This window comes from Notothenia rossii (assembly GCF_949606895.1).
Source record: "Notothenia rossii genome assembly, chromosome: 8".
Taxonomy (NCBI): Eukaryota; Metazoa; Chordata; class Actinopteri; order Perciformes; family Nototheniidae; genus Notothenia; species Notothenia rossii.
Genome location: NC_136906.1, coordinates 52299425 through 52327323, shown reverse-complemented (window position 1 = coordinate 52327323; position 27899 = coordinate 52299425). Strand labels below are relative to the sequence as shown.

Sequence of the window (27899 nt, the reverse complement as noted above, 5' to 3'; positions counted from 1 at the left end):
CGTACAACGGCCTCAACAATTTCTGTAGTCCTATTCAGCCACTCGGTAACAACCATCGTTTTTCAGACACGTAAACTCTTCAAAAATCACCAGTGGGGTCACTGCTGATGTATTTAATGTCGAAGAACAAAACGTGATTTATCTCTTAAATGTGTGTCAACCACAGACCTTATTTCGAGCTATTTTCCAAACCCTATGGAAAAAATGCATTGCTTTTTGAGGAAGGAACCGGAAGTACTAAAAATGCTAACAGTGTTTCCCACAGATCTGAAATATACTTGGGGGGGAAGGTGCCAGGGGGGGGGGCTGCGAGCGGACCGCGGGGCGGGCTTTGTGACGTGCAACACATGTGACAAACAACAAGTTTTAACAACATGTTTATTCATTAACTTTACATTACTGTATGGCAATATTCATTTTGTACAAAGATGGCACTGTTTGTCAGAGCACTTAATCCGTCTGGGTTTGTTGAAGAACAGCTCCAACGCCTGTGTGTATGGGAATGCCTCTGGTGCTGGTCCACTGACTGCTATCCGCATACATGCAGCCAGGTGCTCCCCTTTCAGTCGGTTTCTCATGTCAGTTTTCACCTGTAAAACAGACAGTTTGTTTTAAATGAACTATACAGAATGACATGCAACAGGGAATGACACTTACCCTGTTCATCGTAGAAAAATCCCTCTCGCAGTTTACACTGGAGACAGGGATGACCAACCCCGCTGAAGAGAGAAGGCTGAGGTTTGGGTATATTTCTGCCCATTCGTCCTTCTCACTGGCCAGGAGCTGCATGATCTCAGCTTGTGTCTTGTCCTTCAGAGATTAGCCAAGGCAGGGCAAATGAGTATACAGTATAATTGAAACATTTACAGATGTCAAAACAAGCAATTCTAACCGTCAAGTTCATATTAATTTAAGTATTTACCAACCTTAAATGTTCCTTCAAGAACATGCTGCTTGTAGGAGGTCCACTCTTGGATAACTGTGGCATCCTGCCCTGGGATGAATTTGTTGGCAAGGGTCTGCAACATTGAAATGTTGGTTACATCATTGGAGGTAACTGCCTTTGGACCCAGGACACTGAAGGCCCCCAGCACTTCAATATGCTGGAACCTGCTCTCAATGTTGCTCTCCAGGCTGCAGATGTAAGGTTTGAGGACTTGGAATGATATTATACATTTTTCAGTTCAAGGAAAATAAATATTGGAATGTAAAAGTAAGAAGGGATGTATTTACATCTCTGACAAATCTGGCCCACATATCTTCCCGGGGCCGCTCCAGAATTCCGTGTCCCCTCCTGATCCTCTCCGGCAATGCTAAACGCCCCAAGTCCACCTGGGTTGTCCAAGTCTTGGTGTAGGCGAGCAAGGAACGTTCCGGGGAGTGGGGTCTCGCCTGCCTCCAGAATTCTCCTCAGAGTAACAAGTGTGACTGGCACCTAAATGTGGAAAAAGACAACAATATAATAGGATGGATAATGCAAATAACTGGGAGCATCAAATGCATTTCTTTGTAATCTACCTGCTCCTTTATGTGGAGAAAGTTCACATCAGCTCTCTGAAACACCTTGGACAGCATTGCAATGTGGGGCAGCACATCTGCCTGAAGGTAGAGGGCAGCCACAAAGCGGTATGTGGCACAGAAGGTGTATAGACCTTTGGCCACTGGGCACTTCCTTGTGCTCGCTTCTTCCGCCAGAGCAGCCAGCACAGCTGGAAGGTTCCTCTGGAGGTTTTGAACGGCTAGGTGCTGCGATAGCCACCTTGTATCTTTCACCTCCTAACAACAAGTAGAAACACTGGTTAGTAAAATATATGTAAATAATATGACACCACAATAGTATTATGAAAATAGGTGAAAACACACCTTGACTTTCAAGTCGTTCAGACCAAGAGTGGTAGCGGCAGCACTCAGTGTGGCTGACCTATTTGCACTATTTCGGAAGAATAGGTGCAGTTCCTGCAGGTGGTTCCTGAAGTTTGCCATATACCTGACAGCATTTGAGGCATCTTTGCATGCCAGTGCCAGTCTGTGAGCAGCACACGCTACAGAAACCAGCTTTGGAAAACTGTCTGTGAGCTGCTTTGCCACTCCATTCAGACGGCCTAAGTTTAAGAATTAAATGCAGTGTTGAGGGCGTCATTTTGTTTCCTTTAATAACAGCTGACAATTCAAATTTCACACAATCCATTAGATTTAACAATAAACTCCATACCCGTCATCACTGCTGCACCGTCTGTCCCGAGTCCGTAGAGCCTGTCTACCGGGAGATCCTTCTTCTGTAGTACACTCTTGATGGCAGCAACAATGCTGTCAGCTTTCCCATCTTCCAGAGTTACCAGGTCAAGGAAGTGGTTGAAAACATAACCCTCTTTATCCAGGTGTCTAAAATAAAAATGTATAGGTTTTCACACATATTAATAAATATTAAGTTTAACTAGGCCTTTATTTAAATGCACATCATTCCTTTAAAAAATACCCCACCTAACATGTAAATCCAGCTGGCGGTTTACAGATACATCTGTGGTTTCATCAACCTCTAGGCTGATTGCTTGAGATGACCTTATCTCTTCCAAAATAGGCGACTCTACTATCTCTGCAAGGATCTCCAGCATTTCATCCACTATTCTGTGTGATTGATAATTGTTTCTTTGATCCACCTGAGAAAAAGAGATCATTTAACATTTAGCTGGTTAAAGTTCTTAGTTTCACAAGCATCATTTTGTACTAGGTTTACCTTCAGCTTTTCAAAGTAATCACAACCCAAAAGCTGAGCTAAACTTAAGAGCTTAGGGTAGTTGGTTTGGTGAGCAATCTCGTTCTTTACTAGCCAGTAAAGGCATTTGAGTCCACCTATGACGGCCTCATGCTCCATAATAACTGTGGGCTCAAAAGCCTGCATCACTGAGTAGCCTAGACCAAGGGCAAAGACATAATTCATTATATGAGCCAAACATGGTTGATAGGTTGCAGAAATTAGCTTTACATAAAAAAATGATATACCTGATGCAAGTGAGACCTGATGCTTTACACTATATTGATGAGGCTCTGAGGAGATGTGGCGCTCGATATAATCCTTGCGGAAAACAATAATCCCAACTTCTATGAAAGCCCGTTTTAAGGGGCCTTTCTTTATTGGAGGCTTGTGTAGCCTGCAGATTCGGCAAAACATTCCTTTTTAAAAAGAAAAACGTGTTAATTCTTACAAAAAATAAGTTTTATTACAAATATGAACTTGCAAATGCCATTCATACCATGCTGGGTGAGGTAGAGCCAATTCTTGAACTGTGGCATTTTGAGCCAATCAGGGTTCCATCCTGAGTGGCGATGCTTGGAATCTGAAAATAATGCATTGTTATTACTGCATTTAAATGGTAGAGTTCTCCTTGCTATTATACTATGTCTGTGTCTGTGTCTGTGATGCTTGGAACTGTGGTGCTTGTTCACCTGCACCTGCTTGTACCACACTGGGACCTGCTGCTGCTTGTATCACACTGGGACCTGCACCTGCTTCTACACTGGGACCTGCTGCTGCTTCTACCACACTGGGACCTGCTGCCTCTCCCTCAGTACTCTGACTAGTTGTGCCAGCATCTTCACTGACCACCGGCTAGAATTGAAAACAAGCTTGAATCTAGTTTGGTCTCTGCATTGCAACTCACTGTTGACTGCAATTGTATAATTTCAGGTCAAACGAACCGACATATATCATTATTGAGACTTATGCATTTATTATTGCCATTGCAAGCAAAATGCTAACATTGGCTAAGTTACCTGTGGTCTCTCCTCCTCTCCTCCTCATCCTCACGCCGTATTCTCTTAAAATATTTTTGAATACTCATATCTGAGGAGTAATGCAGGGGAAATTAACAGTCTAACCTTAGCTAAAGTTAATCTGTGTCCTTCTAACTGGCATAGCCCGAAGAGAAAACGAATTATAATCTTTTTTATATTTAATTTAGCACACGTAACTTGCACGCAGCAAAGTTGGCCTGATTACGTTAAATACACTCTTAGTTGCCACTAACTTCAAATAATTCGAATCTCCTACCAAAGTCAGAAAACAACAACACAATAAGGAGAAAATAGTTACTTTACCTTAGTGTCCGCGTCTTCTAAATTAACGTCGTCTTCTCCGTTTCTCGTTTCCCTCCACGCGATGGCAGCACGAACAGGAGGTGTCGAGCGAGGGATCATACACTAGTTAATCGATCGCAGAGCGAACAGGGGGGGATTATTGTCCCCTAGTTAATCAACCGCAGAGCGAACAGGCACAGGAGGCGTAGAGCGAGGGCTCATTGTCCATTAGTTAATCACTCGCAGATGGCGTCGCTCGCGGACGGATAAAAAAAATTAAAAAAGGTCCGAAATATACTTGGGCGGGCCTTAATATACCTGGGCGGCCCGCCCAAGTATTAACATTGTGTGGGAAACACTGTATCATAACATCTTAACACTTTTTTTATTCTTCTTTTATTCTCCTGTGTCAATTTTTAGATCTCGAGGTTAATTTTGTAGAAGACGAATCAGACTCATCAGTGTTGCCGGACCTAACAGCATCAGCTGATTCAATCCTCGATCTTACAGCATCACCAGCTTCATTGCCGAACCCTACACCATCACCATCTTCCTCCATTTCATCTGATTCGACTGTTATCCTCTCATCGAAAAATAACAGAAAGAGGGGTCCAGGAGAAGTGGATCGTGAAGAATCAAGACAGGTAAACCTTGAAATCCTATATAACTGTCTCAAATGTTTAGATTAGTAAACAATTATACTATGATCATGCAACGTATACTCTTTTTTTGTAATATTGTAATAAAAAACATACTTACCTAGAAATATTTAATTTGCTTAATCATTAACCCTAATATTTTGAAAAAAAACGTTTGGCAGAAGGTTGATACGGTTTTGAAGTCCAATCCAAAGGGGGAAGAAATCTTCAAAGAGTATGACAAAACCAAAACTCTGTCAGATGCCACACGTAGACAGATGATAAACATTCTGGTTGCAGAAATGACAGAATCATATGGGTAAGAAATCACAAAAAATGACTAAGAAAAACCCAAATGGATCAGACACAAATGTAATAATAATTTTTTTTTTAAAAGAAGGATTCCACCCACAAGTGTGCGAACCAGTTATGCCCTGGGAATTGTGACCCTTTTCCCATATCTCCAAGATCCATACTCCAAACATGGATATGTAAGTTTTAAGCTCTCCTTGAAGTCTGTAAACTGTGTTGTTGTAGTACTTATGTCATTAGACCATGATTCTGATTAATATTTGATATATATTTCTTATTGTGATTTGTTCGTGTGAATGCTTGTGTGAGCAGGAGCATTACTATGACCCTGATGCCAATACTGGCTATCTCGCTTGGAGACTGAAGACAGTCCAACGCAACACCTATGACGGCTTCCGTGGGCGCTCCGGGCCTAATTTCAAGGACGGCCCAACAACTGAAAGAGAATCTCTGTTGATTGGTGAGCAGCTCTTCGGTGAGGAGTGCAGGGAGGCTCTCTCAATAATTCGACATTCAACAGACAAAGGTGTGGTCAAAGACAAGATGAGAGCCACCTTTGAGTACAGACAGAAGCTGATTCATGACCAGGATGCAACATCTTCAGTCTTAGACGTCTTCCATCGTTTCCTTGACATACCTGAATTGGTAAGTAAATGTAAAGATTATTAAACTGTATTTTGAATATTTGAAAACAGATTCCTTAAAAATATCAAGTACGTTTAAATAACTTTTTTTATGGACATGGTCTTTGTTTAAAGATTGACCAGGATTTTTCCATGATGTTTGGTGACGAAGTATCCAGGAAGTTCCTGGCAAAGTGGCCATCATATTTCAAGAACAAAGTCATTGCAGAATGCCAGTCTTCCCTCAAATCTTCATGTTGAGGAGCTGCTGGCAGCTTTTGACCCTGAGACTGAGAACGACTTTGGTAAATAATAACAGTTGTGTTTTTAAGATAAAGAAGTTGCCTGTTTAATAAGTTAAATATGTAACAGTAGCCTCAACTACAACTCAAGTAGGAACCCTAGAAAAATTATAATTTTCAAAAATGATTCACCTCTATGGTCCCTTGATTATTGACTGCAGCTTCAATTTATATATTTTTTCTAATACTTTCTCCTCTGTTTATTTTCAAGGCTGGGATGGTGACATTTCAGCTCTCCTGTTGCTATTGCATCTCCTGCCCCCAACGCCCAGAGGCCATAAAAAAACTGCCAAGATAAGCTCAGCACAGGCGGCAAACCATCTTGTAAGATTTCTTAAGGTATGTACCATTAGATTTTTTTTTTTTGTGTGCTGTGGTTGTATGTAAGATGTGTTGCAGTTGCAGTTTGATATAAGACTGCAAGAATAAATCTTACTCCTCACTTTATGCATTTGTCATTCAATCTACAGCAGGGAGCCAGCCTCACCACATTCCTGGAGAAAGTTGAAGCAAGACAGCCCTTCTTCCTCTACATTGGTGAGCAAAGGAAGAAAATCCAGAGGTTCGTCATCGTTGTGGACCACAAACCCATACCATGCAACGCTCAGACATCGGTGGCTGCTTTTGATGCCCTTTTCAAAGCTCACTATGTCTTCAGCCTTTCTTATGATGAAGCTCTCTCCAATTTCTACATCTTCATCCAAACAACGGTGTACAACATCGATGTTGGTAATGCAAAGGAAAGCCCACGAGTCAAAGAACTAAGAGCACGACTACTGCGTGAGTAACAGCCAATTCACGAAGAGCAGAGCCCAGTTTTGCACTTAGTTCAACAAGTTCAGAGGACAGTTCCAAAAAGTGCCTGAGCATGTTTACATGCTTTGTTTGTAAAACGCACCACAACAATTGTTCAGTTCTTTGTCAACATTTGAAATTTCAGCACGGCTTATATCCTGCAAAAAGCTTGCGTTTAAGATGTGGAGAACAAGGATGTCCTTCATCTTTTTGCACATACAATGGCTTCAGAAAGCACCTTAACAACGTACATCACCATGATGAGCAGGTCAATACTAACCAAGAAGTGATCACACAGACACAAAGACATTTTGAGATGGAATCAAGTGAGCAGCCAACAACTTCTGCAGCCATGTTACAGGTCCCCCCCTGTTATCACACAGAAATCGCTTGATAACATGTGCGGATCTATTGTTTCTCACTTACAAGCTTCTGGTATTTCTGAAAGCACCGTCCAAACAATAGTTTCTTCAATGGAGGAAGTTGTCAATGATGTTCAAAATCAAGCACGGGAAGCAGTTCTTCAAACATTTTCTCCTCAAACTATGGAGTCAGGCATTTATGAGAAAATAGAGCACAGTTTAAATCAATTAGATAATCCATTTTCAACCTTGAACACAGTGACAAAGAGAGACAAATATTTCTATGAAAAATGGGAATTAGTTGAGCCTAAAGAATTTATCCTTGGTGTGCGATTGGATACACGTAGGGATAGAACTAAAGGTGTCTATAGTCAGATTCCTGTAACAGACAAATACATGTATGTACCGATTTTAGGTACCATAAAATCTATTTTGAAAAACAGTGAGATAAGAGAATGCTTCTTGCAAGACAAATGCAGTGAAAAGGGGACTTACAAAGACATTAATGATGGGTCATATTTCCAAAATCATCCTCTGTTTTCACAACATAGACATGCTCTACAGATTTTGCTATATTACGATGACTTTGAAACCGCTAACCCATTAGGTTCTAAGAAGGGGATCCATAAACTTGGTTGTGTTTATTTTACGTGAAAGAACCTTACACCAAAGTTTAACTCTGTGCTTATGAATGTGCATCTTGCAGCTCTTTTTTACACCCAAGATCTAAAAAAATACGGATTTGAAGCAATACTCAAGCCTCTGATTGATGATCTTAACATTTTAGAAACAGAAGGAATCAAACTTCCATTTATTGAACAACCATTGTTTGGGTCGGTATTTCAAGTGACAGGCGACAATCTCGCTTTAAATGGCTTGCTGGGCTTCGTCGAGTCTTTCAACGCAACAAACTGTTGCAGGTTTTGTTTAACAAACAAGAAAGACTTTCAGTCTGTGTTCACTGAGACTGATCCTGGGCTGATCCTGCGCTCCAGAGAACTTCACGTTGAACATTGTAATGCATTAAGTGAAGATCCTGCTCTACCTTCCATTTATGGTGTTAAAACATATTGTGTGCTCAATTCATTGCAGTATTTTCATAGCACTGACAATTTTGCAGTTGATATAATGCATGATTTGTTAGAGGGTGTTGTACAGTATGAGCTAAAGCTTTTCTTTCAGTACCTAATGAAAAATGGTTACATCTCTTTGAATGCACTGTCAGACAGGGTACAGTTTTAACTATGGTTACCTGGAACGTAAAAACAAACCAAATGCTTTAAAACTGGATGACAACAGCAAGCACTTAGGTTTAAACGCCATTCAGTCATTGTGTGTTCTCCGCAATACCCCACTTATCTTTGGCGATGTGGTTGAAAGAGAAAATAAGTATTGGAACCTTTTGCTCCTTTTGTTGCAAATAGTTAATATTGTTTTCTCCCCTATCCTGACTGATGGAATGATAAGTTACCTAAAACATTTGATCTGTGACCACCACAACATGTTCAAAGTGTTGTTTCCTGATAAGAAATTGATTCCCAAACACCACTTAATGATTCACTATCCGAGATGTATTAAAAAAAATTGGCCCTCTTATCCATATGTGGTGTATGCGATTCGAAGCAAAACATAATTTTTTTAAAAGGTCTGTAAAAAAATTCAAAAACCTTACAAAATCTCTTGTTAAGCAACACCAGTGGCAAATGGCTTTTTATTATGAAAACTATTATTTTAAAAGGTTTGAGATTGGTCCTTTAAAAATGAAAACAATAAATAGCTTGGAAGGTGCAGAATCACTGTGTCAGATGTTGCATTTAGATGCATTTTCAGAGGTTTCAACTACAAGATGGGTCAAAAATTATGGCACTGAATACCAAATTGATCTATACATATGCACTGGAACATTCCATGACCTACCTGTGTTCATGAAAATACGCAACATCATCATTCATGAGCAGCGTGCTTTCATAATTGGTTGCACTGTTCACACGCTGTACTTTGATGATCACTTTCATGCCTACTGTATAGAGGACCAAAGCAATGAACATGCTGTTATTTGTATTGACCAGCTCACCTATGTTAGACCCTTTGATAGGCAATACTCTAATGAAAATGAGAGAGCATACATTGTTCCATATGATTCCCTAGAATCTAAATAAACTGAGTACTAAATACGTAAAGTAGTTAGAATATATAAAGGCTTCATTAATTAAACATTACCCAGATAGTCACAAGCCCTGAAAATAAATAGAAGAAGAACAAGAAGAAGATCAACCTTTAATTATCCCCCATGGGGAAATTCAGTTTTTCACTCTGGTTTTAATATAGGTTGGTAAAACTGTCACTGAAACACCTCGGCGTGCTTCCGCCGGCCAAGACTGCAGCTGTAATTTTTTGTAAACGACTGACCATTAGATGAATCTGTGAAGACAAGTGATCTCCCCCTAGTTTCACTTACGATTTTGAGAAGTTGGTTCAGCCAAGGCACTTCTCAGCAACTCAACGACACGCCTGGCAGCATTTTGTAACTCTATCTGTTAAAATAGATAGTATTTTTCATTTAATCATTTATTTTAATTGGGACAATGCACATAAATGAACACTTTAGACAAATAACGCTTCAAGTGTAAATGGATCATGTCTTCCTATACTGTCTATACTGTCTTGCTGTTTTTAAATTATTGTCTTGTTGTTGCGCACTGGCACTTTGAGTCGATGTAATTTCGCTGTACTTGTTACAATGACAAATAAAGTATCTATCTATAACAGACACAAACAAGAAATAGTCAAATTGATTGTCACAATCACAGTGCAAAGACATGTCGTGTTGTTTATCCAGATCTGCTAACAGCTAACTTTAGCTAACTTTTATTATTGCGGGCAGACAGCTGTGTCACTTTCTTCTTATACCGTGACTTGTAAATAATGCAATGTCAATATCAGTGATGCAAACACAGGTATGGTGAAAAAAGAGAGAACTATTCGAAGCAGGAAAAAAACTGCGTAATATACCATCTGACAAAGGCCTGTGCTATAATGCTTCAATTAACTGGCTATTCTTTATAATATACTCAGATCAATAGGAGACAGAGATGTTAAGTTATAAATCAAGGGTTTTTATTATTATTTACAGCAGGGGTGGGGAACCTTTTTCCTTTCAATTTTTACAACATCCTCCGAGGGCCGTACAAATGATTGAACTCAACCTCTGCTTTAAAAAACTAAAATCACAGCCAATTCATTTGGCCTTTCTTTCATGCTGTGCAAAGAAAAAGCAACCTCTTAATCCAGATATCTTACCATGACTCGCGCATGCATGCATGTGCACAGTGTGGCATGACCACCAAAACAGAAAGATATGGACACAAGATGTGTGCAAATGTATTTAGTATCCATGTGAACATGAGGTCTGGGGGCATGCTCCCCCGGGAAGATTTTTTTTTTAAATATTGAAGTTAAAAGCATCAATCTGGTGCACTTTCAGAGCAACATGAGGAGATCTATGGATACATCTCTCAACACACATTTGAAACAGAACTGTAAGCAGATATTTCTTTTTGGATATTTTACAAATCACTTACTTTTAACAACTTTTTTGTTACTGTCATATAGTATTTTATACCTGTTTTTCATTTAGTCTCTAATGTCTCATTAATAACTATAATGATCATATCAAGGTGTACCTTAACCTCACTGAGCTGAGGTTATTTGAGCCTCTCAGGAGAGAGCTCTCTTCCACCTGGTTGTAGAAAAGCTCTTTAAATTCGTTAGCATAGCTAGCTAACCAGATGCTAATAACAACAAATCGCCACTGTGCTTACAACTAAAGACACAGCCACGCAAACACTGCAGCATGTGTACGGCTCCTTATGGGTACTGAAATATCTGAAGAGCTGGAGCGGCGTTCCGGTGCTCTCCGTAAGCACGTCTAGTCTACACTCCTTTCAGACGAGACATAACCAAGTGAAGACACGTTACGCTCGTGTTGTGTTCAAGGAACCTGTCCTTGGCCAGGAAAAACAGGCACTCGCTTCTTTAATTATTTTGCGATCTAGATTTCTTCTTCTTTTTTGAAGTGAGAAGTTGTCCGTCAGTCGGACGGACTAATGGACGGACTGACGGACCCCCCCGCCCCCAAAATGAAAACTCTTCGGTTCTCCACGAATTACACAAGTCACCCAAAGCAGCGTTAAAAAAGCGGGAGGCGCCGAAAAGCGACTAATTTACATCACTGCAATATCTTAAATGCCCGTCAAGCAGATAAAATTATAGTTATGTTAAACAATTGTTTTCTATATGCATAGCTAAAAGTACCGGTTTTTGTACGTACCTCCTTGTCGTCAGCCATTCTTCTTCTGCGGGGCTTTCCCGCTCCGATATCCCTCTTCATTTGAAAACGGCCAATCATAAAAGAGGAGGGGTGTAACCAATTAGATTTGGCGTTACTGGGACACGGTACGCCCACTTCCTAACATTTCTCCGCGCGCGAGAGCAGGCCAGAGTTTCACGAGCAGAAGAGCAGGAATTGCTCGCGAGAGCGCAGGAGACCAAGGAGAGCTCATGTAGATGCTGCACATGCTCAAGGCATGTTTCTCCCCTGCAGGCTTCAATATTGCTCTCGCGCGAGTGCCGTTTAAATGCTCGCGAAAATAATATATGTCCGCGGCTGCTTGACTTGTGCTCGCGTGGATCTCATATGCCCTCGCGATTTATGACAGAGATTTGCCGCCATATAAATGATGAGTAAACAGTGAGGAGTATGAATATACACAGCAGCCTGTGAGCAGTATGAACAGTGTGTATGAATATGCTAAGATATATAAAGTATGAAAACGGTAAGCAGTGCAAGTATAGTATAACATATATAGATATTAATTTCATGATGATAAACATTGTGGAACAATGATGACAAATGTGAATGGAAGTGGCGACGTAAAACTGACACCAAACAACAACAACCTTTTGCCGAGCCAATTGGAGAGTTTCATCAGCAGCACGGGGTAAAAACCACCAATGAGAGCTCAGCTCGAGATACCAGCGAGTCGTTTCCCATCAAGCATTTCGCTTCCGCAGCCCGAGGAGAGGAACTGGGTTATAGAGAGGCGAAGTCCCGCCCATCTACTTCCGACCCATGGGACCCCGGAAGCGGAAAATTATACATTGACGTCAATGGAGAGAGAAAAGTCATCTTTCGATCCCGTTTGAATTGTGCCACGAATGACACATATGATGTTTGTCAAATTAAAAGAACATTTTGCAAGTCAAAAAAATAAAAATGTGTCGTAAAACTGTGAAGTTACAATTTTTTTTGTGTGAAACCGCTCAGTGAACTCTGGTCTCGCACAATACGCGTTACCATCACAAAGATGGCTGTCACGTTAGTAAATTTCACCTGTTTCTTTCAGAATGAGGCGAAAAAGTATAAAACGAGGTGAAAATCACTACAAGTCTGGGCATGTTGAGAGCTGTACATACACGAAAGGGAGCGGTTCTGTAAGAGCCAGCATGCGGGACCGGCTTTACAAGGTTTCAGTGAGTAATATGAGTGCAATGTTTAAGGTTAATGTCAGCTAGCTAACAAGGTACACTAACGTGTTTTGTTTTAGAAACTAGTTTTCTCCTTAAGAACTTTGTGGTGTCTGTGTATGCTGTGGATAACATTAGTGTTCACAAGAACAAGATACACTCCCGTGTTTTGTTTTAGTTGCTCTTCAGATTGAAGCGGCCAGTTCTATATCGACTATATGTGTGATCTCCTTTTTACATCTCGTTGTGTCATTTGAGTTTATTTGCTGTGTGTAGATTCAAGGATTTTGGTTATCTTGTCCAGGGATGCAAACTTGTCACCTTTCGGCGAAATTCTCCGTTTTGAATCCAAAATAGGTCGTTTTTGTGATTCCTGTAGATCTGCAATAAAAATATTTTTTGGGTATGGGAGGGGGTCTGGGACCCGGATTAATGTGCGGCCGCGAGCTTTTTTTATATATATTATAATGAAGCGCGAGCTGTGTGCTCGAGTCTTCCTGCCTGTCGGCTCTGCTCATGATGTATAATAAGCCTCTGCTGCTCGGCGATGATGGTCTAGCTTCAGCAGCTACATTACCTACGGTGCGTTCGTTAATATTAACTGTGCGTCCGGAGTCCCTGTGGCACAGACTGGACCGCTGGTGAACAGCTGTTAGAACGGGCCGTTCAGGTGTTCACAACAGAGCTTCCTGTCGGAGCGGCAGAGCGTGATGTGCACTGAAAAGTTTTTTTTTCCCGTCGCAATATTATCGTTGAGCTAGCTAACTAGCATACATTGTCACTATCTGCTAACGTTAGCTTTAGCCTTCGTTTTCTAATCGTTTTTTTCATAGGCTATAAACAGAGGTGGTATAAGTATATATCTTGTAATTGATTAAAATTAGAAGTAGTCGGTTCTTGTACTTGAGTAAAAGTAGAAGTACCAGAGTGTAGGAATACTCTGTTACAGTAAAAGTCCTGCATTCCAAATGTTCCTCAAGTAAAAGTAGAAAAGTATTATTATCAAAATATAGTGAAAGTAGCGACAGTAAAAGTAGTGATTTTGCAGATTGGTCCATTTCAGAATAATATGATACGTTTTTATAATGATTGATCATGAAAGTGTTCTCAAAGCTGGTAAAGGTGCAGCTAGTCTGAATGACTTTGTATACTGCAGGGTAGCTTTTGGATTTACTCCAGGTGGAACTAAAGTCTGATTTAACACTTGATTATATTTCACATCATTCATCCACATCTGTAAAGTAACTAAAGGTATTACATACATGTAGTGGAGTAAAAGTACACCATTTACCTCTGAACTGTAGTGGAGTAGAAGTACAAAGTAGCAAAACATTGAAATACTTAAGTAAAGTACAAGTATCTCAAAATTGTGCCCAAGTATAGTACTTGTTGAGTTTATGAACTTAGTTACTTTACACCAGTGGCTATAAAGATAGAAAGACTAAGCCTTGCACAGAGGCCTGAAAATACATTTTCAAAATGCTCAACAGTGCTGCCAAAATTATAAACTGACTGCTACACAATTAAAATAAATGCTTTTTATATATTTCTATTAGATGTGACTCTATGGCGTTTCTGTTAATATTAACACTGCTGCTTTAGTTGTTCTGACTGCTAAAATCCTCTGTTATTCCTCATTTTAAAGCCGATATTCTGTGGGGTCAGGGGGCTCGGATCCTTGTCACCTTTTTCATACCTGATGAGTTTGCATCCCTGTTGTCAATTTGTTTGGTTATCTAGGCACAGCTGTGTGTGACTCCCTCTGGTACACTGGTATGTGTTTTCCTAATGTAGAGAGCATTGATTAATTAATAAACTACACACTGACTCTAGATCCTGACCAAATCCTTATTTTTTGATCAAATGTTTTTCAAAAAAATGTATTGTATATTATATAACAGCTGCAAATCACAGACCGGAGTCTCTGCTACTGTGGACCACGAAGGAGGGGATCATCATCCCCATCCCCAAAGACCCTGCATGGCATGGAAATCTCCTCCTCCTGGAACAATTCTACACCCAGCATATGCTCCCTGTGTTGGCCAGTAGAGAGGAGGACATTTAAATAAACATACTCTTAACACCCTCGGACTCTGCGTTGTGTTTCGTATGTGTGATGGGGTGTTATGCAGAGGGGAGGAAAACAGGACACAGCAGATTGGGATTGTGGTGGAGATGCTGAGCAGTTATTTAATTGTTGCGTGTAATTATTATTATACTGTGTGCTTCTTAGTTATTCCATCTTTTGCTGTAACATGGATCTGTATGTAACTCTATATTTAATTGTTATCTACCACACTTCCTTCTACATCATACACCATCATTATACATGATGGTGTATATAGGATATGTATACAAATAAATACATATCTAAATTGTATAATTTTATTTTTCGTATTTGGGATTTCTCTTTTGTCCACTCAAATACACTTGGCCCTTTCTCTTTTCCATGTGGAAAATGGCAGCTGCATATTCTGCTTTTCTCATCTGCTCCCTGTCTGCTCATCTACGATGAGAAAATTATATAATTAATTACTAATAATCATTTAAACCTGTTATTACCAATATTTCACAAATTCTTCATGTAAACTTAAGAGCACAGCTGTATGTTGAGTATGTCAGCTTTGCTTGGTTCATCTTACTGGGGGGGGGGGCTGCTACATGGATGTCGGTGCAGTCCACAATAATTTTGCAGCTGAAGGCAGAATGAATTTATTATTGACTCAGAATGAAGCACAACTTCATGTCATACAATACATTGACTTTATTTGTAATTGTGTAAAAAAAATATGAGCATTGATTAGCAAGCAGGACCTGGCAGGAACAGAGAATGGTGATGGATGGAGCTGGGAAGAGAGAAGAATAAAGAAAACAGATCAACTTTATTATCGGATATTAAAAATTCAATTTCAAAACAAGTTGCCGCTCCTACAGTTTTCTAGTGTGTAAAGATGATTTCACATGACCAATGCAAAATATCACACTCAATACATGTGTGTCTCTGAGGGGTGCATTGTGCCTTTGATGTATATAAATAATATACCATAACCAAATACTATTACGTACAGTGGAAATCAGGTTACCAGAGCAGGTCAGACCAGTGTGCATGTTCCTCAGGGTCTCAGCAGTTACAGGTGAGGTAAAGAAAATAAAAGAGAAAAAGGTCAGTAACAACACTTTAAAGTAACAACACTGAATAATTATCTCTTTTAATAATTTTCTCTCAGTAATCACTCAACTACTGTCTTTCCAGGGTGTCCGCGCGGTAGTAAAAGGTAGTAAAAGGTAGTAAAAAGAATCTACCCAAATTAAGGCCCTTGAAAGGTAGTAAAAGGTAACAAACGCAATTTGACTTGGTAGTAATTTTTTTAAAACTCTGCCTCAATATATAATGAGTTTCCATTGTTTGCTTATTATTTGTGTCTGCATGTTTGAATTTCATCTAGCCTACGTAGTTTAAAAATATATACGGTGCTAACAGGACCTGAGTGAGGCGTAGTTGATAGCAATGACGTAGAGGTAACCTGTGTGGACTTCATAGCCTATCAGCGACGCTTACAACATTTTCCGCCTTTTTCCAACAATTGACGTTAGCAGAGCCGCCTTTTGCCACAGTTGCAGTCTACTTTTTCTGATGTTAGCAAATTCGAGCAAATTTAGTGTGAAATGGGGAAGTGCAAGTTTTCGCAATTATGGGTTGATGACCCCTTATATAAAGACTGGCTTAAACCCGTCATAGGAAATGACCGTGAAGCATTTTGCAGTGTCTGCAAAAAAACTATAAATGTTACCTGGAACGGCATTACTGCTATCAAGTCCCACAGTGGATCGGCTATACACCAGCAGCGGCTTCGGGTGAGGGGGGGACAGCTGCCGATTTCGTTGTTTTGCGATGCTAGCAGCAGCACCACACAGATCGCGGCAGATCATGCCAACTTATCAGCAACAGTCGCACCACCTCGGCAGCAAACCAGTGCCACCAGCACCACCACGGCTGCGATAGCCAAACAGCAGACGTTACCGCCACAAACATCAGCCCTCAGGGCTGAGGTTCTCTGGTGCCTGAACACAGCAGCTAACCATCATTCATTCAATTCGAATGAGGGCATTGGGGAATTGTTCGAAAACATGTTCACTGACTCCGACATAGCCAAAAGTTTTGTTTGTGGCAAAGATAAGACATCGTATATCCTTGGATTTGGCATTGCTCCACATTTTAAGAAGCTTCTTATAAATAGCATCAATGCTTCTGGGCCATATGTTGTCATGTTTGACGAGTCTCTGAACCAGTCCGCCAAGAAGAAGCAAATGGATATTCACGTTCGGTTCTGGAGAGATGACCGCGTGACGTCTTCATATTTTGGGTCACAGTTTCTTGGACATGCAAGGGCTGAAGACTTGCTGCAAAGCATTAAAGTGAGTTGATATTTTCTTGTTTGTTCTTTCTTATTGTCGTTATATGCCCATTTGAAAATGTTTATGTCATAGTTAGCCTAAGCTTTAGCCTACACGACGTGTGTGTCGGGTGTGTTTTGTGACCCTGCAAGGCGATATCAGTCGCTTTGCGCTCAATGCTATTTTGAGAAAATCCACGGTAAACAAACATCCGGGTTAAAATGTTGAATTTCATGTTTTCGCATAATTTGACAGTATACAGTCTACATATCATTTCATATCGTGGACAAATCACGGAAAAACATACGTTTTGACTGTTAAGCCCGGTGAAGATGCAACACATTAGCAGTCATACCATTTGTCAACGCCGCTTAAAAAGGTGATTTTCTCCTCTTCTAGCATTATCATGACAGGAGAACCATGCCACTTTGGATACAGTTATCTTAACGATTGTTCTAGCAATAGCCTCAATATACATATCGTTGGAAAGCTTAGTTTATGGCCGTTCATATGAGAACAATAACTTAGTTTTGTACATTTTACCAAAGCGACTGGTTTCGCCTTGCAGGGTCACATTTTGATGAAGGATTTGGTTAATATTTCTGAAAGATGCATACTGGTACTACAAAGGGGGAAACACGTTTGACTTATACTTACTGGCACTGTATTTACTGTCTATCTATTGTCTATTTTATGAATAACCAAAAACCACAGGACAGATTAAAATTTTCAATAAACTTTGTTTTTTGTGACAATTCACAGGAATGTGTTGCACAACTCAACTTGAGACACCTGCTGTCTGTCAGTATGGATGGCCCAAATGTCAACTTCAAGCTGCTGAAGCTCCTTCAGAACGAACATTCAGAGCTTCATGGGGATGCACAACTCATCAGTGTTGGCAGTTGTGGCTTGCACACCCTCCACAATGCCATGAAGGCAGGATTCGCAACATGGCAGGTAGACAAACTGTTGCGAGCTATGCACTACATCTTCCACAATGTTCCTGCCCGTAGAGAAGATTACACCGCCACCACAGGATCTTCTACCTTTCCCCGATCTTTCTGTGGCCACAGATGGGTGGAAAATGTCCCTGTGGCTGAGAGAGCTGTCGACATTTGGCCTGTGCTTTTAACATATGTTGATGCTGTTCAGAAGAAAAAGGTGACAAACCCAAACACGGCGTCATATGATATCATTTTGGCAGCACGGGATGATAATTTGATAATTCCAAAGCTCCAGTTCTTCTTGTCAGTTGCACGAAGCTTCAACCCCTTCCTGACCAAATATCAGACCGACGAGCCTGTGCTGCCCTTTTTTGCTAAAGATCTGAAAGAACTCCTGATGGTAAGAAATGTAATTCCTGTAGAGTAACTGTCTTTATTTGAATGTGATTAAACTGTATCAGTTGACAGGTGTGACTTGATTGCTAACAGTTTTTGTTGTTCTTTTAAGGCTTTACTGCGGCGATTTGTTAAAAGGGAACTTATACAGGACCGAAGCCCACTGCAACTTATCACAATCCAGGTGTCTGAGGAGAAGAACTGGGTGGCTCTGAAAAATGTGGACATCGGCCTGGGTGCTGAATCTGCCATCAAGGTAATTACTGCAGATACTTTCAATGTCATACATGAAATGTGCTGTCGGCACAAATAAATAGTTACTTCGAACTATTAGGGTAGAAAATGAATGAGTAACATTGGGCATTATTTAACCACCTCTGTGGTAAGCAATATAGCTATCGTAATTGTGTGGTTGTTAATGGTTATCTTTCAAACTTCAGTGGTCTTCACCACCAGGCCTTTGGCATTGAGGCTTAAACTGAACCACAGCCATGAGGATATACCAAACCTCTTTCTCACTCTGGTTAAATTGTTAGGATTGTTTTAAATGTGTAACTTGTCATAGTTTAATTTCCAATCATAGCAGTGAATGTTTATGCATCCTGAACTCATCCTGAACTATACTCACATATCCCATCACTCCCCCACCCACCCACCCACACACACAAACACACCCACACCCACACCCACACCCACACACACACACACACACACACACACACACACACACACACACACACACACACACACACACCCAGAGAGCAGACAACCAACATCTTTTCCCCACAGGTTTTACACAAGTATCTCTATATATGTGACAAATAAATATCCTTGTATGAACATTAATGTTCTCTATTTGTTAGGCCCTTCAGAGCAAACCAGGAGGCAAGATAGGGGAGCTCTCTCTGCTAACCTTCAGGAAAGAATGTTTGCAGTGCCTTGTTAAGGTTGTCATGAAATTGCAAGACAAATCCCCCCTAAAGGTTCCAATGGTTAGGCACATTGCATGCCTTGATCCCACACAAATCCACCAAGAACCGGAGTGGTGCATCAAGCAAATGAAGAGTGTAGTGCAGACATTCCTTCAGGGAAAGAGATTGACAGGTGGCATTCCAGCTGGTAAGAAAAAATACAGTATGTCTAGGGACAGGGAAGGTCATTCAAATGAAGGCCATGTTCTAAGGGTGTTCTACTTTGAAATGTACTTAAATGTCATTAATGATTATGTTTTTGTCAATATTGTAGGTGATGTTATCATTCAACAGTTCGAATCGTTGACCTCTGTGGAAGGACGGGATGAACGTTTCCTGGCTTTCAAGCCACTGAAGGACCGCCTTGATGTGTTCTTCTACACAACCCTCAGCAGGCCTTACCCTGACTTGCTGCAGTTTTGCCAGAGTCTCCTCCTTCTTTCCCATGGCCAAGCCACTGTGGAAAGAGGATTTTCAGTGAACAAAGAGGTGGAGACATGCAATCTCCATGACCGCACACTGGAATCACTGAGACTAGTTTGTGACAGGATCAACAGTTGTGGTGGTGTTTTGAAAGTGCCCCTCACAAAGGAGCTCCTTGCCTCTGCCTCATCAGCTAGATCCCAGTACAGACTGTACCTTGACAGTGAAAAGAAAAAGAGAGAGAGTGCTGCCCATGCTCTGAGGAGGAAGGCAGTGGAGGAGGAGCTTCTGGACCTCAGAAGACAGGAAGAGGTACTTCGCCGTGTTTGTCACTCACTGGAAAAGGACGCGGACAAGTTGGCCGAGCAGGCTGAGGGAAAGGCTGGGTCCAAAATGGCTGAACTGATAATCAAGTCCAATACCCTTCGCAGAAGGCAGAAAGAAAAAAAAGAAGAGCTCTGCAAATTGGAGAAAATAATTGAAGATAAGTCCTCACAACTGAGACTTCTGTGACTGTACACCCCTCACAGTTATTGTTTTAAATGTTTCTCTTAGATACAATGTAGATTGCAACAACTGCACACAGGCACACCCACAGACGAATGCAGGCACACGCACACACAAACACACACACACGTACACCCCTACAGTTATTGTTTTAAATGATTCACTTAGATACAATGTAGATTGCAACAACAACAACATCCATACAAAGGCGCACCCACAGACATGTGCATACATGCACTCCTCACACACGTTATTGTGTTTAAATATGGTGAATGTTATATTGAAGCAGATCTTTGAAAGCTGTAGTCCTCAGAGCATATTGTTCATTAAAGTTATTTATTTGATTGATTTTCAATTTTTTTCATTAATACGCATTATTAATACGCACCAGTAACTGCTTAAGTGTGTGTGTGTGTGTGTGTGTGTGTGTGTGTGTGTGTGTGTGTGTGTGTGTGTGTGTGTGTGTGTGTGTGTGTGTGTGTGTGTGTGTGTGTGTGTGTGTGTGTGTGTGTGTGTGTGTGTGAGAGAATGCGTGTTTGTGAGAGAATGCGTGTTTGTGAGTAAGTGTGTGTGATGTGACACTTTATTATTAATATTTATGGTTGTTAAGTGATATGTGTTTAAGAAGTGTCAAGGTTATTACTCACTTTATTAGGGCTAAGGGTCAACTCAACACTACAAAAAAAAACACAATTGACAATGACAATACTTAATGATCACAATTAAACATTAGTGTACCTGATATGTATGACGGGTGTGACAGTGTCACACTAATACCTTATAATTAGTAGTCCAAAAAGGGCTGCTGCTTGATGTCGTGTTGGTAGTAAAAAATATTGTGGAGGTAGTAAAAAAGGTAGTAAAAGGTAGTAAATTCATCTCTATGAATCCTGCAGATACCCTGCTTTCCAACAAACAGATTGACTCACTCTCACTATCATCACAATGAAACACGTCCAGAAGAATGTCATGCAAAGCTGCCTGCCTTCCTTCCTTCGACTCTCCCTGAACTGCCTGATCTTTTAATGGTCAATGTTAACCATTTGTGCAGATAGCATTAAGTAGAAAAGATCGCTGATACTAATGTGGCGTTAGCCTACCTTCCGCCCCCTTAGCACCTGGTGGAGGGGGCGATAGGCTACTCTTCAAATGTTTCACAAAATACTTACCATCATGACTACTCTTACTGTTTAACATTTTGGTTTACTTCATGTTAAGGCTAATACAAATGACAAGGCTAAGTAATGTAATATAATGCTAACTAACATGCTCGCTACTAGCTAGGTAGCTAACTTGACTATGTTCCATGCAAAACATGTATATTACCTGATATGTTTGGTCCAACGACTCCTGGTCCTTTCATCAGACGGGAAGCGATAGAACGAGCAAGTGGTATGATCTCTTTTGTGATTACAACCTCGTACAAAGCACACAGGCATCTTGTAAAAGTGAATTTATTGGAGCAATCTCTTATATTTATTGGAGGGAATAAATCAGTCTTCTTCTTCCTCTTTGCTTTGCGAGTCACAACCAGTCTTGGAGCATTATCGCCTATGACATCACTTACGCGACCCAGAATGCATTTGGGATTTGTAGTCTTTCTAGTTGCGTATTATTCATAGTCTTATATTTCAGCATTTTTACGACAAACTGTGACTTTTTTTGCATGGAAATGATTGTTTAAGATTGACAAACATCATATGTGTCATTCGTGGCACAATTCAAACGGGATCAAAAGATAACTTTTCTCTCTCCATTGACTTCAATGTATAATTTTCAACTTCCGGGGTCCCATGGAGGCTCCCGGAAGGGGAGGGACTTCGCCTCTCTATGGCAGCGCCGTATAGACTGAGAGTTATGTCATCTCCGTTCACTCCAATGGACCACTTTTTTACAGCAATGGCGGATCGTGGAGCCTCTCAATCGTTCCCCAGAAGTTAGCGCCAAGGCTAGCAGAGCTATAGAGTTGCAGCATAATAGACCGTTGGTGACGGACTTTTAAAGGTAAGAAGAAGTTTAAAGATTTATATTGCGGATATTATCAGTACATCTGATTCAAATTAACATGTGTATTAAAGGATGTCAGTGGATTATCCCTAAATTAGTAGATTTAGGGAACGTTTACAGATAACAGATAAAGCTAGGATTCCGGATCAAGTTAGCAACACACGTTGAACAGCCTTTTAATTGTAAATTCCGTTCTCTTAATGTCATTTTGTCCAACGTTGTTGAATTAGAGAAGAGGGTCTTCTAAAAGGGATTGTATGCGGGGGTGGAGGGAGTTAAATATTAGATAAATATAACTTTGGTGCGTGTAAGAGTGAGTGTTTTTAGCAGAGCCATATTGTGTCCTTGTGATTATGTTGATTATTACCTGTCTGTATAATGTTGCAGCTCAGCTGATTTTGGATTGATGGCAAAGGGAGAGGGACTTAAGTGAGAGTGAAAACACAAGGTAAGTTTAATACTACTGTTTTATATAAGTAAGCATACTAAACATGTATTCTATCACTGTATTATATAAGTAATCTTTTTAGTAACCTACTGTATGGCAGGTGGAGGGGCAGTGATGTTACAGGTGGAGGAGCAAGACTGCAAACTCACAAGACAGAGAAATCAAAGTTTGTTCTCCAGAGAAGAGGTTGATTTAACTTCATTTATTTCATATTTTCTAAAGATGTGGAAATGGCAACAAAAAAAAACTTGAGAGCTGCAACCAAGACAACTGTAACAACATGAGTAGAGAGCCACCAAGGTTTTTCAAGTCCATCTCTTACTCCATTTTGCCAACCCAAATGTCCAGGTACATGACGGGACACCTTGCTTGTTTTTGTTGTTTGCGCTCCTCTGGCTGGGTGCTGGCAGGTGGAGGGCAGTGATGTTACGGGTGGAGGGGCATTGATGTTAGCTGTTACACACCAACTTAACACATTGCATCCTTCTTTGCAGTGTCCTTAATCCTGGAAGGGGAATCTGCAATTCCTGCAGAGTTTTGTAACCCGTTGGTCCGCACGCAAAGCACATTTTTAAAGCCTTCTTAATTGTCTCATTGCTCCATTTCATCCCCTTTGTGGTGAGTCTGCCTAATGCCTTAGGTTGGTCTTTTTAAAACGTGTTCTTATATTTGTTGTCCCTAATTTTCAATGTTTTCTTGAGAGCTGCATTTTCCTTCCTGATTTTTCTTAGTGCAGACTTTGCTTTTTTGGTGATTCCTTCTTGGCTCTTTAATTTTCTCTTTAATTTTTTTAATAGATCTGTTTGACTGGCTCCTGGTTCCCTCGTATGCTGACTGGCTGCTGGTTCCCTCGTATACTGACTGGCTGCTGGTTCCCTCGTATGCTGACTGGCTGCTGGTTCCCTCGTATGCTGACTGGCTGCTGGTTCCCTCGTATACTGACTGGCTGCTGGTTCCCTCGTATGCTGACTGGCTGCTGGTTCCCTCGTATGCTGACTGGCTGCTGGTTCCCTCGTATGCTGACTGGCTGCTGGTTCCCTCGTATGCTGACTGGCTGCTGGTTCCCTTGTATGCTGACTGGCTGCTGGTTCCCTCGTATGCTGACTGGCTGCTGGCTGAGTGGGTGGTGTCCACCCTCCCTGTCTCTCCTCACTAGCCATGTCCTCTCTTTCTTCACCCTCACTTTCCTTTCTCTCAGTCTCCTCATCCCTTCTTCCCTCCATCTTTGAGACTAATGTAAGTAGAAGACATGGCACTGTAGATTTTCGAACATTTAAAATATTATACCACTTAAAAATAAGAAATATGACTTTTGTTACTAAGAGTTCATACTTATTATACCTGTGTCACCTTTCACACTATAGCTGTGATCATGAGCTATGGGCTTTGTAGATACAGGTCCCGGGGTGAATCGTGGTGCAGGGGCCCTTCTCTTTTTGACCACAGGGCGATGCACGAAGATGGTGGGTATAGCCTCTGCTCTCAGCCTAGTCTTGCCCTTTTTTGTCTTGACAAACTGGTCTACATCAAAATGTGCCTGCGGAGTGACTTGAGGTTACTTCACACACAGAACAACTCAGTTTTGTCTGCCCACATACATATTCCATAGTGGTTGAATACACAGTATTAGGAAACACTTTATACTTACTGGACATGTTATACTCATTATATACTGTATATCAAATATGACCAAGAATGTGAGACAACTTTATAGAAATTCATATCACATTGTTACTCATGCCATTTGTCATACTTTGTTAAACTCACAAATAATAAAGTTCCATAACTTCAGTTGGGAACAAAGACCACACCTTATCTCCCCAAGGCAATTTCCCATCCAATAGGTGTGCTATATAGGTGTGTATAACCCTTTCTCCTGTCTGTTACTCCCTCTTTCAGCACAAGAACCAGAGGGGGATTCAATGGAGCCTGAATACCTGCATTGAGACCCTCACCCTGCACCCTGAGTCTCAACTCTCAGTATTTTTCAAGCCTTTCCCTGTTTTTTTGTATTAAACAAAACATTAAGCTTTCCCAATGGTGTGGTTTTCGTTTTGTGAAAAAGTGCAAATGCAGTGTTTGTATATAATATCCTCACATATTTTTTTGCTGTTGGTCGTGAAATTGCTCCTGCTGACTTGAGCAAGCCATTTTTTCCTCCGCTCTGTGTCAGTGGGGAAGCCGTACATTCGTACTCCTTTCTCGGAGCGATTTGAGCATCCCCAGGCAGCACAGCAAACCATGGTGGCGACTAGGAGGCAGCACAGCAAACCAGGACAACACGGAGGAAAAGGCACAGACAAACTGCATGATATGCTATTCAATGTTTATTGAATTCCATGTATTTGCAATGGATGTTCCTAAAACAACACATTTAACATCATCATCATCATGCTGCTGCTGCTGCTGCTGCTGCTGCTAGTCCTTTGATAGTCACCTGTCGGTCTCCTGTCCTTTCTGAAAGCCATAAAGATGACATTAGTCATTTAGATAACTTGTGTCCTCAATTACCATGGGATTACTGAAACTACCATGAATTTAAGAAAATGGTAGAAATTAATCTAATCTGAATTTTGAAGCATTCCTTTAGATCCCCTCCCTCTAAATATATCAATAAACATTAGAAAGTGATGCTCCTGACTACCATACAAGTTTAAGAAGATAATATTGGTTTTAAAGAATTCAAAGCTATAAACAGCAACAGGCTCTTTAACCAAGGCACTGTTAGCCTAACATGTAAACTAGTTGTTCACACTAATCCTAATATTATCACTTAATATTAGCAAATTCTATTTTATTTTTTAAAACATATTGATGTAAATACATACACATATCAATTTGTTTTATAAATATTGCAAATCAAAACCTTTATTCACTAATAATTACCAAAAATCGTAGTTCTATCTCCTGTTATCAATGCATTCACATTGCCTGCCATGAACTTCCGGGGAACGATCCTCGTCTGCATGAACCACGTGACGATAACCGTTTTTGGACTTCCGCTGTCGTAACTCTTCTATCTATACGGCGCTGGGTTATGGCTAGAAAGGATCCGTCTAATGTAAATATGACGTCACGTTCTCGTTCTAACTCTCGTTGTAATCGGAGCGGCTCGGCTGTAATCGGAAAGGGTCGGGGTGGGCGGGACGCGGGAAGATTGCGGGAAGATCGAGAAGAGGCGTCGTTCTAACTCTCGTTGTAATCAGAGCAGTGGTAACCACTCAAAGTCCTCAAGAGATAGGAAACGACAGCAGTGTGGGACCTTATTGCGGGAAATTATACCACCTACAGGATGAGACGTTCATGTGTACAGTGATATCAAGACTAAATGATCTTTTGGAGGACGTAAAGCAACACACCCCACATGACAGTAGTCTTCCTCTCACCTTCACGCCCCCCAAACACAAAAGGCAGAAGAGGACCATAACACCTCTCAGTACCAGCCATCTTAGACACCCTTTTTCAGGCCGGGTGGGTCATAAAGCTGAGGTCATGAGATCCAACTACAGAGTGGACAGCTTGAACAAGATTTTAAAAGCTAAGTCCCCAGAGTCTAATGCGGGAGGAGCAGGCAGGGGTACGAAGAGGAGGATAGATGCTTTAGGTAAGAACAAAGTATATTTACTTTTGCCATCTCCTCTATATTCACAAAACACAGCCAATCATCCATTCCAATCCTATGTGACATGGCACAGTTCATTTCACTCCAATAGAAACTTATATAAAAGAGACCATTAGTCTTCTCATTGTGCTTATTGCTGTGGATAGGTGTTAACTATTGTTGTTGTATTGTATCATATCAAAAGTTGTTTTCCTCCAAGGCACCACCGCCAGGTGAATGTTGGAAGCTTGGAGATGAATGGAGCTGTAAAGAGGTGGTAAGTAAAACAACGTTTTTAATCCATTGCATGTGATTGATGTAGTTATAAAAAGTATATCATAAGCTGTCATTACAGTCTAAATATCTAACAGCAAAAGGATGAGAGTCTGAGGAGGAGAGGAGATGAGGAGAACAGAGGAGAGGAGACAGCAAAAGGAGGAGAGTATGAGGAGAGGAGAACAGGAGAGGAGAGGATACAGCAAAAGGAGGATAGTCTGAGGAGAAAATGAGGAGAGGAGAACAGAGGGAACAGGGAAAGCAGAGTAAGGAGCAGAGTTGAAAGAGAAGTTGAAAGCAGAGCAAACAGTAGCAGGAGAAGTAGAGCAAATGTAAAAGTAACTTTGAAAAGTATCAGCAAGAAGATCAGAGTTGCATAATGTTATTTTCTTTTATTCGTTACTGTTATATTAATGTTGTATGTTCATTTTTGTACATAGGATAATAAAGATGATCTTAACCTTGAACTCGATTCATGACCTCATTTCATTATTAAAACCTTAATATCAAATTACATACTGGATTCAAATTAGGATCTCCAAATGTGTTGATGTAAAGTTTGTGATAAACTGAAGGATAAAGTGTTCCTTTATGTGTTGAGAAAATTCCCTTCCCTCTTAAGCCAAGTAAGGTGTTTAAAAAGCCTCTTGGATCAGCTGGAAAATGCCTCATCACAAAGCTGAAAACAGCTGTTTCACTTTACTTTTGAAAGATACGACAGAGACAAAGCTACACATATATGATGATATTATAGAATATGATGCATTGCTGCAGATTAAACTACCCAACGGGATATAAAAGAGGTAAACACATCTACAGCAGTAACATGCAACATACATTTTATTGCACCAGGAGCTATCTTGGGAATTTTACTGCAACAACGTTGACTTGCCTGTGAATACAAAATAAACCATAGTGTTGCTGATCTACAGTGTTGTCATTCTTCTTTCAACAGCAAGACCGCTAACAAGTATTTACATACTTAATATAGTTTAGTTTCTCGCCATCCCAAACGTAAACATTCAGCCACGTGACTGCGCTTCCGAGCCGCTCCGATTACAACCGAGCCGCTCCGATTACAACGAGAGTTAGAACGAGAACGTGACGTCATATTTACATTAGACGGATCCTTTCTAGCCATAACCGAGGAACTGCGCCGCCGCGCCTCGCTCTCAAGGCTGCGGGCGTCTTTGTCTCGCGAGATTTCAACGTCTCATGTGAGCGAGCCTCCAGAGCAAGTCGGACAAAATGACTAACCATCATGCAACGCACGAGCAAGACGTTGATCGAAATTGCTTG

The 27899-nt window shown here is 40.8% G+C and overlaps 3 protein-coding genes and 2 long non-coding RNA genes across 11 annotated transcripts; 3 read left to right on the top strand and 2 right to left on the bottom strand.

Moving 5' to 3' along the window:
* Positions 1 to 364: 364 nt before the first annotated feature.
* Positions 365 to 4383, bottom strand: LOC307014867 (zinc finger MYM-type protein 1-like). Of its 2 annotated transcripts, XM_079643080.1 has the most exons (13): positions 4096 to 4380; positions 3445 to 3607; positions 3252 to 3335; positions 3001 to 3171; positions 2735 to 2910; positions 2482 to 2657; positions 2213 to 2382; positions 1864 to 2102; positions 1519 to 1776; positions 1234 to 1435; positions 927 to 1134; positions 658 to 810; positions 365 to 590 (listed from the first exon to the last, which is right to left on the bottom strand). In XM_079643080.1, the coding sequence occupies exons 1-11, from the start codon at positions 4192 to 4194 to the stop codon at positions 1040 to 1042; spliced, it is 1833 nt and encodes a 610-aa protein (XP_079499206.1). In that variant the 5' UTR covers positions 4195 to 4380; the 3' UTR covers positions 365 to 590; positions 658 to 810; positions 927 to 1039. The 2 variants fall into 2 exon arrangements, with proteins under 2 accessions (XP_079499206.1, XP_079499205.1); XM_079643079.1 differs by having other exon boundaries at positions 2735 to 3171; positions 4096 to 4383.
* A 121-nt stretch (positions 4384 to 4504) lies between these two features.
* LOC307014868 (uncharacterized protein) lies at positions 4505 to 7108 on the top strand. 2 transcript variants are annotated; one of them, XM_079643082.1, is made up of 7 exons: positions 4505 to 4718; positions 4895 to 5031; positions 5113 to 5203; positions 5337 to 5669; positions 5783 to 5952; positions 6161 to 6288; positions 6420 to 7108. In XM_079643082.1, exons 2-5 carry the CDS (start codon positions 4991 to 4993, stop codon positions 5906 to 5908), a joined length of 591 nt encoding a protein of 196 aa, XP_079499208.1. In that variant the 5' UTR covers positions 4505 to 4718; positions 4895 to 4990; the 3' UTR covers positions 5909 to 5952; positions 6161 to 6288; positions 6420 to 7108. The 2 variants fall into 2 exon arrangements, with proteins under 2 accessions (XP_079499208.1, XP_079499207.1); XM_079643081.1 differs by having other exon boundaries at positions 5110 to 5203.
* Positions 7109 to 15328: 8220 nt separating this feature from the next.
* Positions 15329 to 15877, bottom strand: LOC307016883. Its single transcript, XR_013801960.1, has 2 exons — positions 15699 to 15877; positions 15329 to 15478 (listed from the first exon to the last, which is right to left on the bottom strand). It is a non-coding gene; the product is annotated as an uncharacterized lncRNA (long non-coding RNA).
* Positions 15878 to 15881: 4 nt separating this feature from the next.
* LOC307016872 (uncharacterized protein) lies at positions 15882 to 20612 on the top strand. The gene is made up of 5 exons (XM_079646227.1): positions 15882 to 17048; positions 17790 to 18371; positions 18480 to 18623; positions 19231 to 19486; positions 19613 to 20612. Exons 1-5 carry the CDS (start codon positions 16299 to 16301, stop codon positions 20272 to 20274), a joined length of 2394 nt encoding a protein of 797 aa, XP_079502353.1. The 5' UTR covers positions 15882 to 16298; the 3' UTR covers positions 20275 to 20612.
* A 1260-nt stretch (positions 20613 to 21872) lies between these two features.
* LOC307016877 lies at positions 21873 to 25765 on the top strand. Of its 5 annotated transcripts, none has more exons than XR_013801948.1 (3): positions 21873 to 22272; positions 22663 to 22723; positions 22824 to 24616. It is a non-coding gene; the product is annotated as an uncharacterized lncRNA (long non-coding RNA). The 5 variants fall into 5 exon arrangements; XR_013801949.1 differs by having other exon boundaries at positions 22806 to 24616; XR_013801950.1 differs by having other exon boundaries at positions 21889 to 22272; positions 22663 to 23071; positions 23218 to 24616.
* Positions 25766 to 27899: the final 2134 nt, after the last annotated feature.

Excerpts from the sequence above, each read along its gene's own strand:
- LOC307014867 (XM_079643079.1), bottom strand. The coding sequence starts at position 4,194 with ATGATCCCTCGCTCGACACCTCCTGTTCGTGCTGCCATCGCGTGGAGG. Across the intron at positions 3,608-4,095 it reads TAGAAGACGCGGACACTAAG|CCGGTGGTCAGTGAAGATGC; the intron begins GTAAAGTAACTA and ends TTTCAATTCTAG. Across the intron at positions 3,172-3,251 it reads GCTCTACCTCACCCAGCATG|GAATGTTTTGCCGAATCTGC; the intron begins GTATGAATGGCA and ends CTTTTTAAAAAG.
- LOC307014868 (XM_079643081.1), top strand. The coding sequence starts at position 4,991 with ATGATAAACATTCTGGTTGCAGAAATGACAGAATCATATGG. Across the intron at positions 5,032-5,109 it reads GAAATGACAGAATCATATGG|AAGGATTCCACCCACAAGTG; the intron begins GTAAGAAATCAC and ends TTTTTTTAAAAG. Across the intron at positions 5,670-5,782 it reads TCCTTGACATACCTGAATTG|ATTGACCAGGATTTTTCCAT; the intron begins GTAAGTAAATGT and ends CTTTGTTTAAAG.
- LOC307016872 (XM_079646227.1), top strand. The coding sequence starts at position 16,299 with ATGGGGAAGTGCAAGTTTTCGCAATTATGGGTTGATGACCCCTTATAT. Across the intron at positions 18,624-19,230 it reads GTGCTGAATCTGCCATCAAG|GCCCTTCAGAGCAAACCAGG; the intron begins GTAATTACTGCA and ends TCTATTTGTTAG. Across the intron at positions 19,487-19,612 it reads GACAGGTGGCATTCCAGCTG|GTGATGTTATCATTCAACAG; the intron begins GTAAGAAAAAAT and ends TCAATATTGTAG.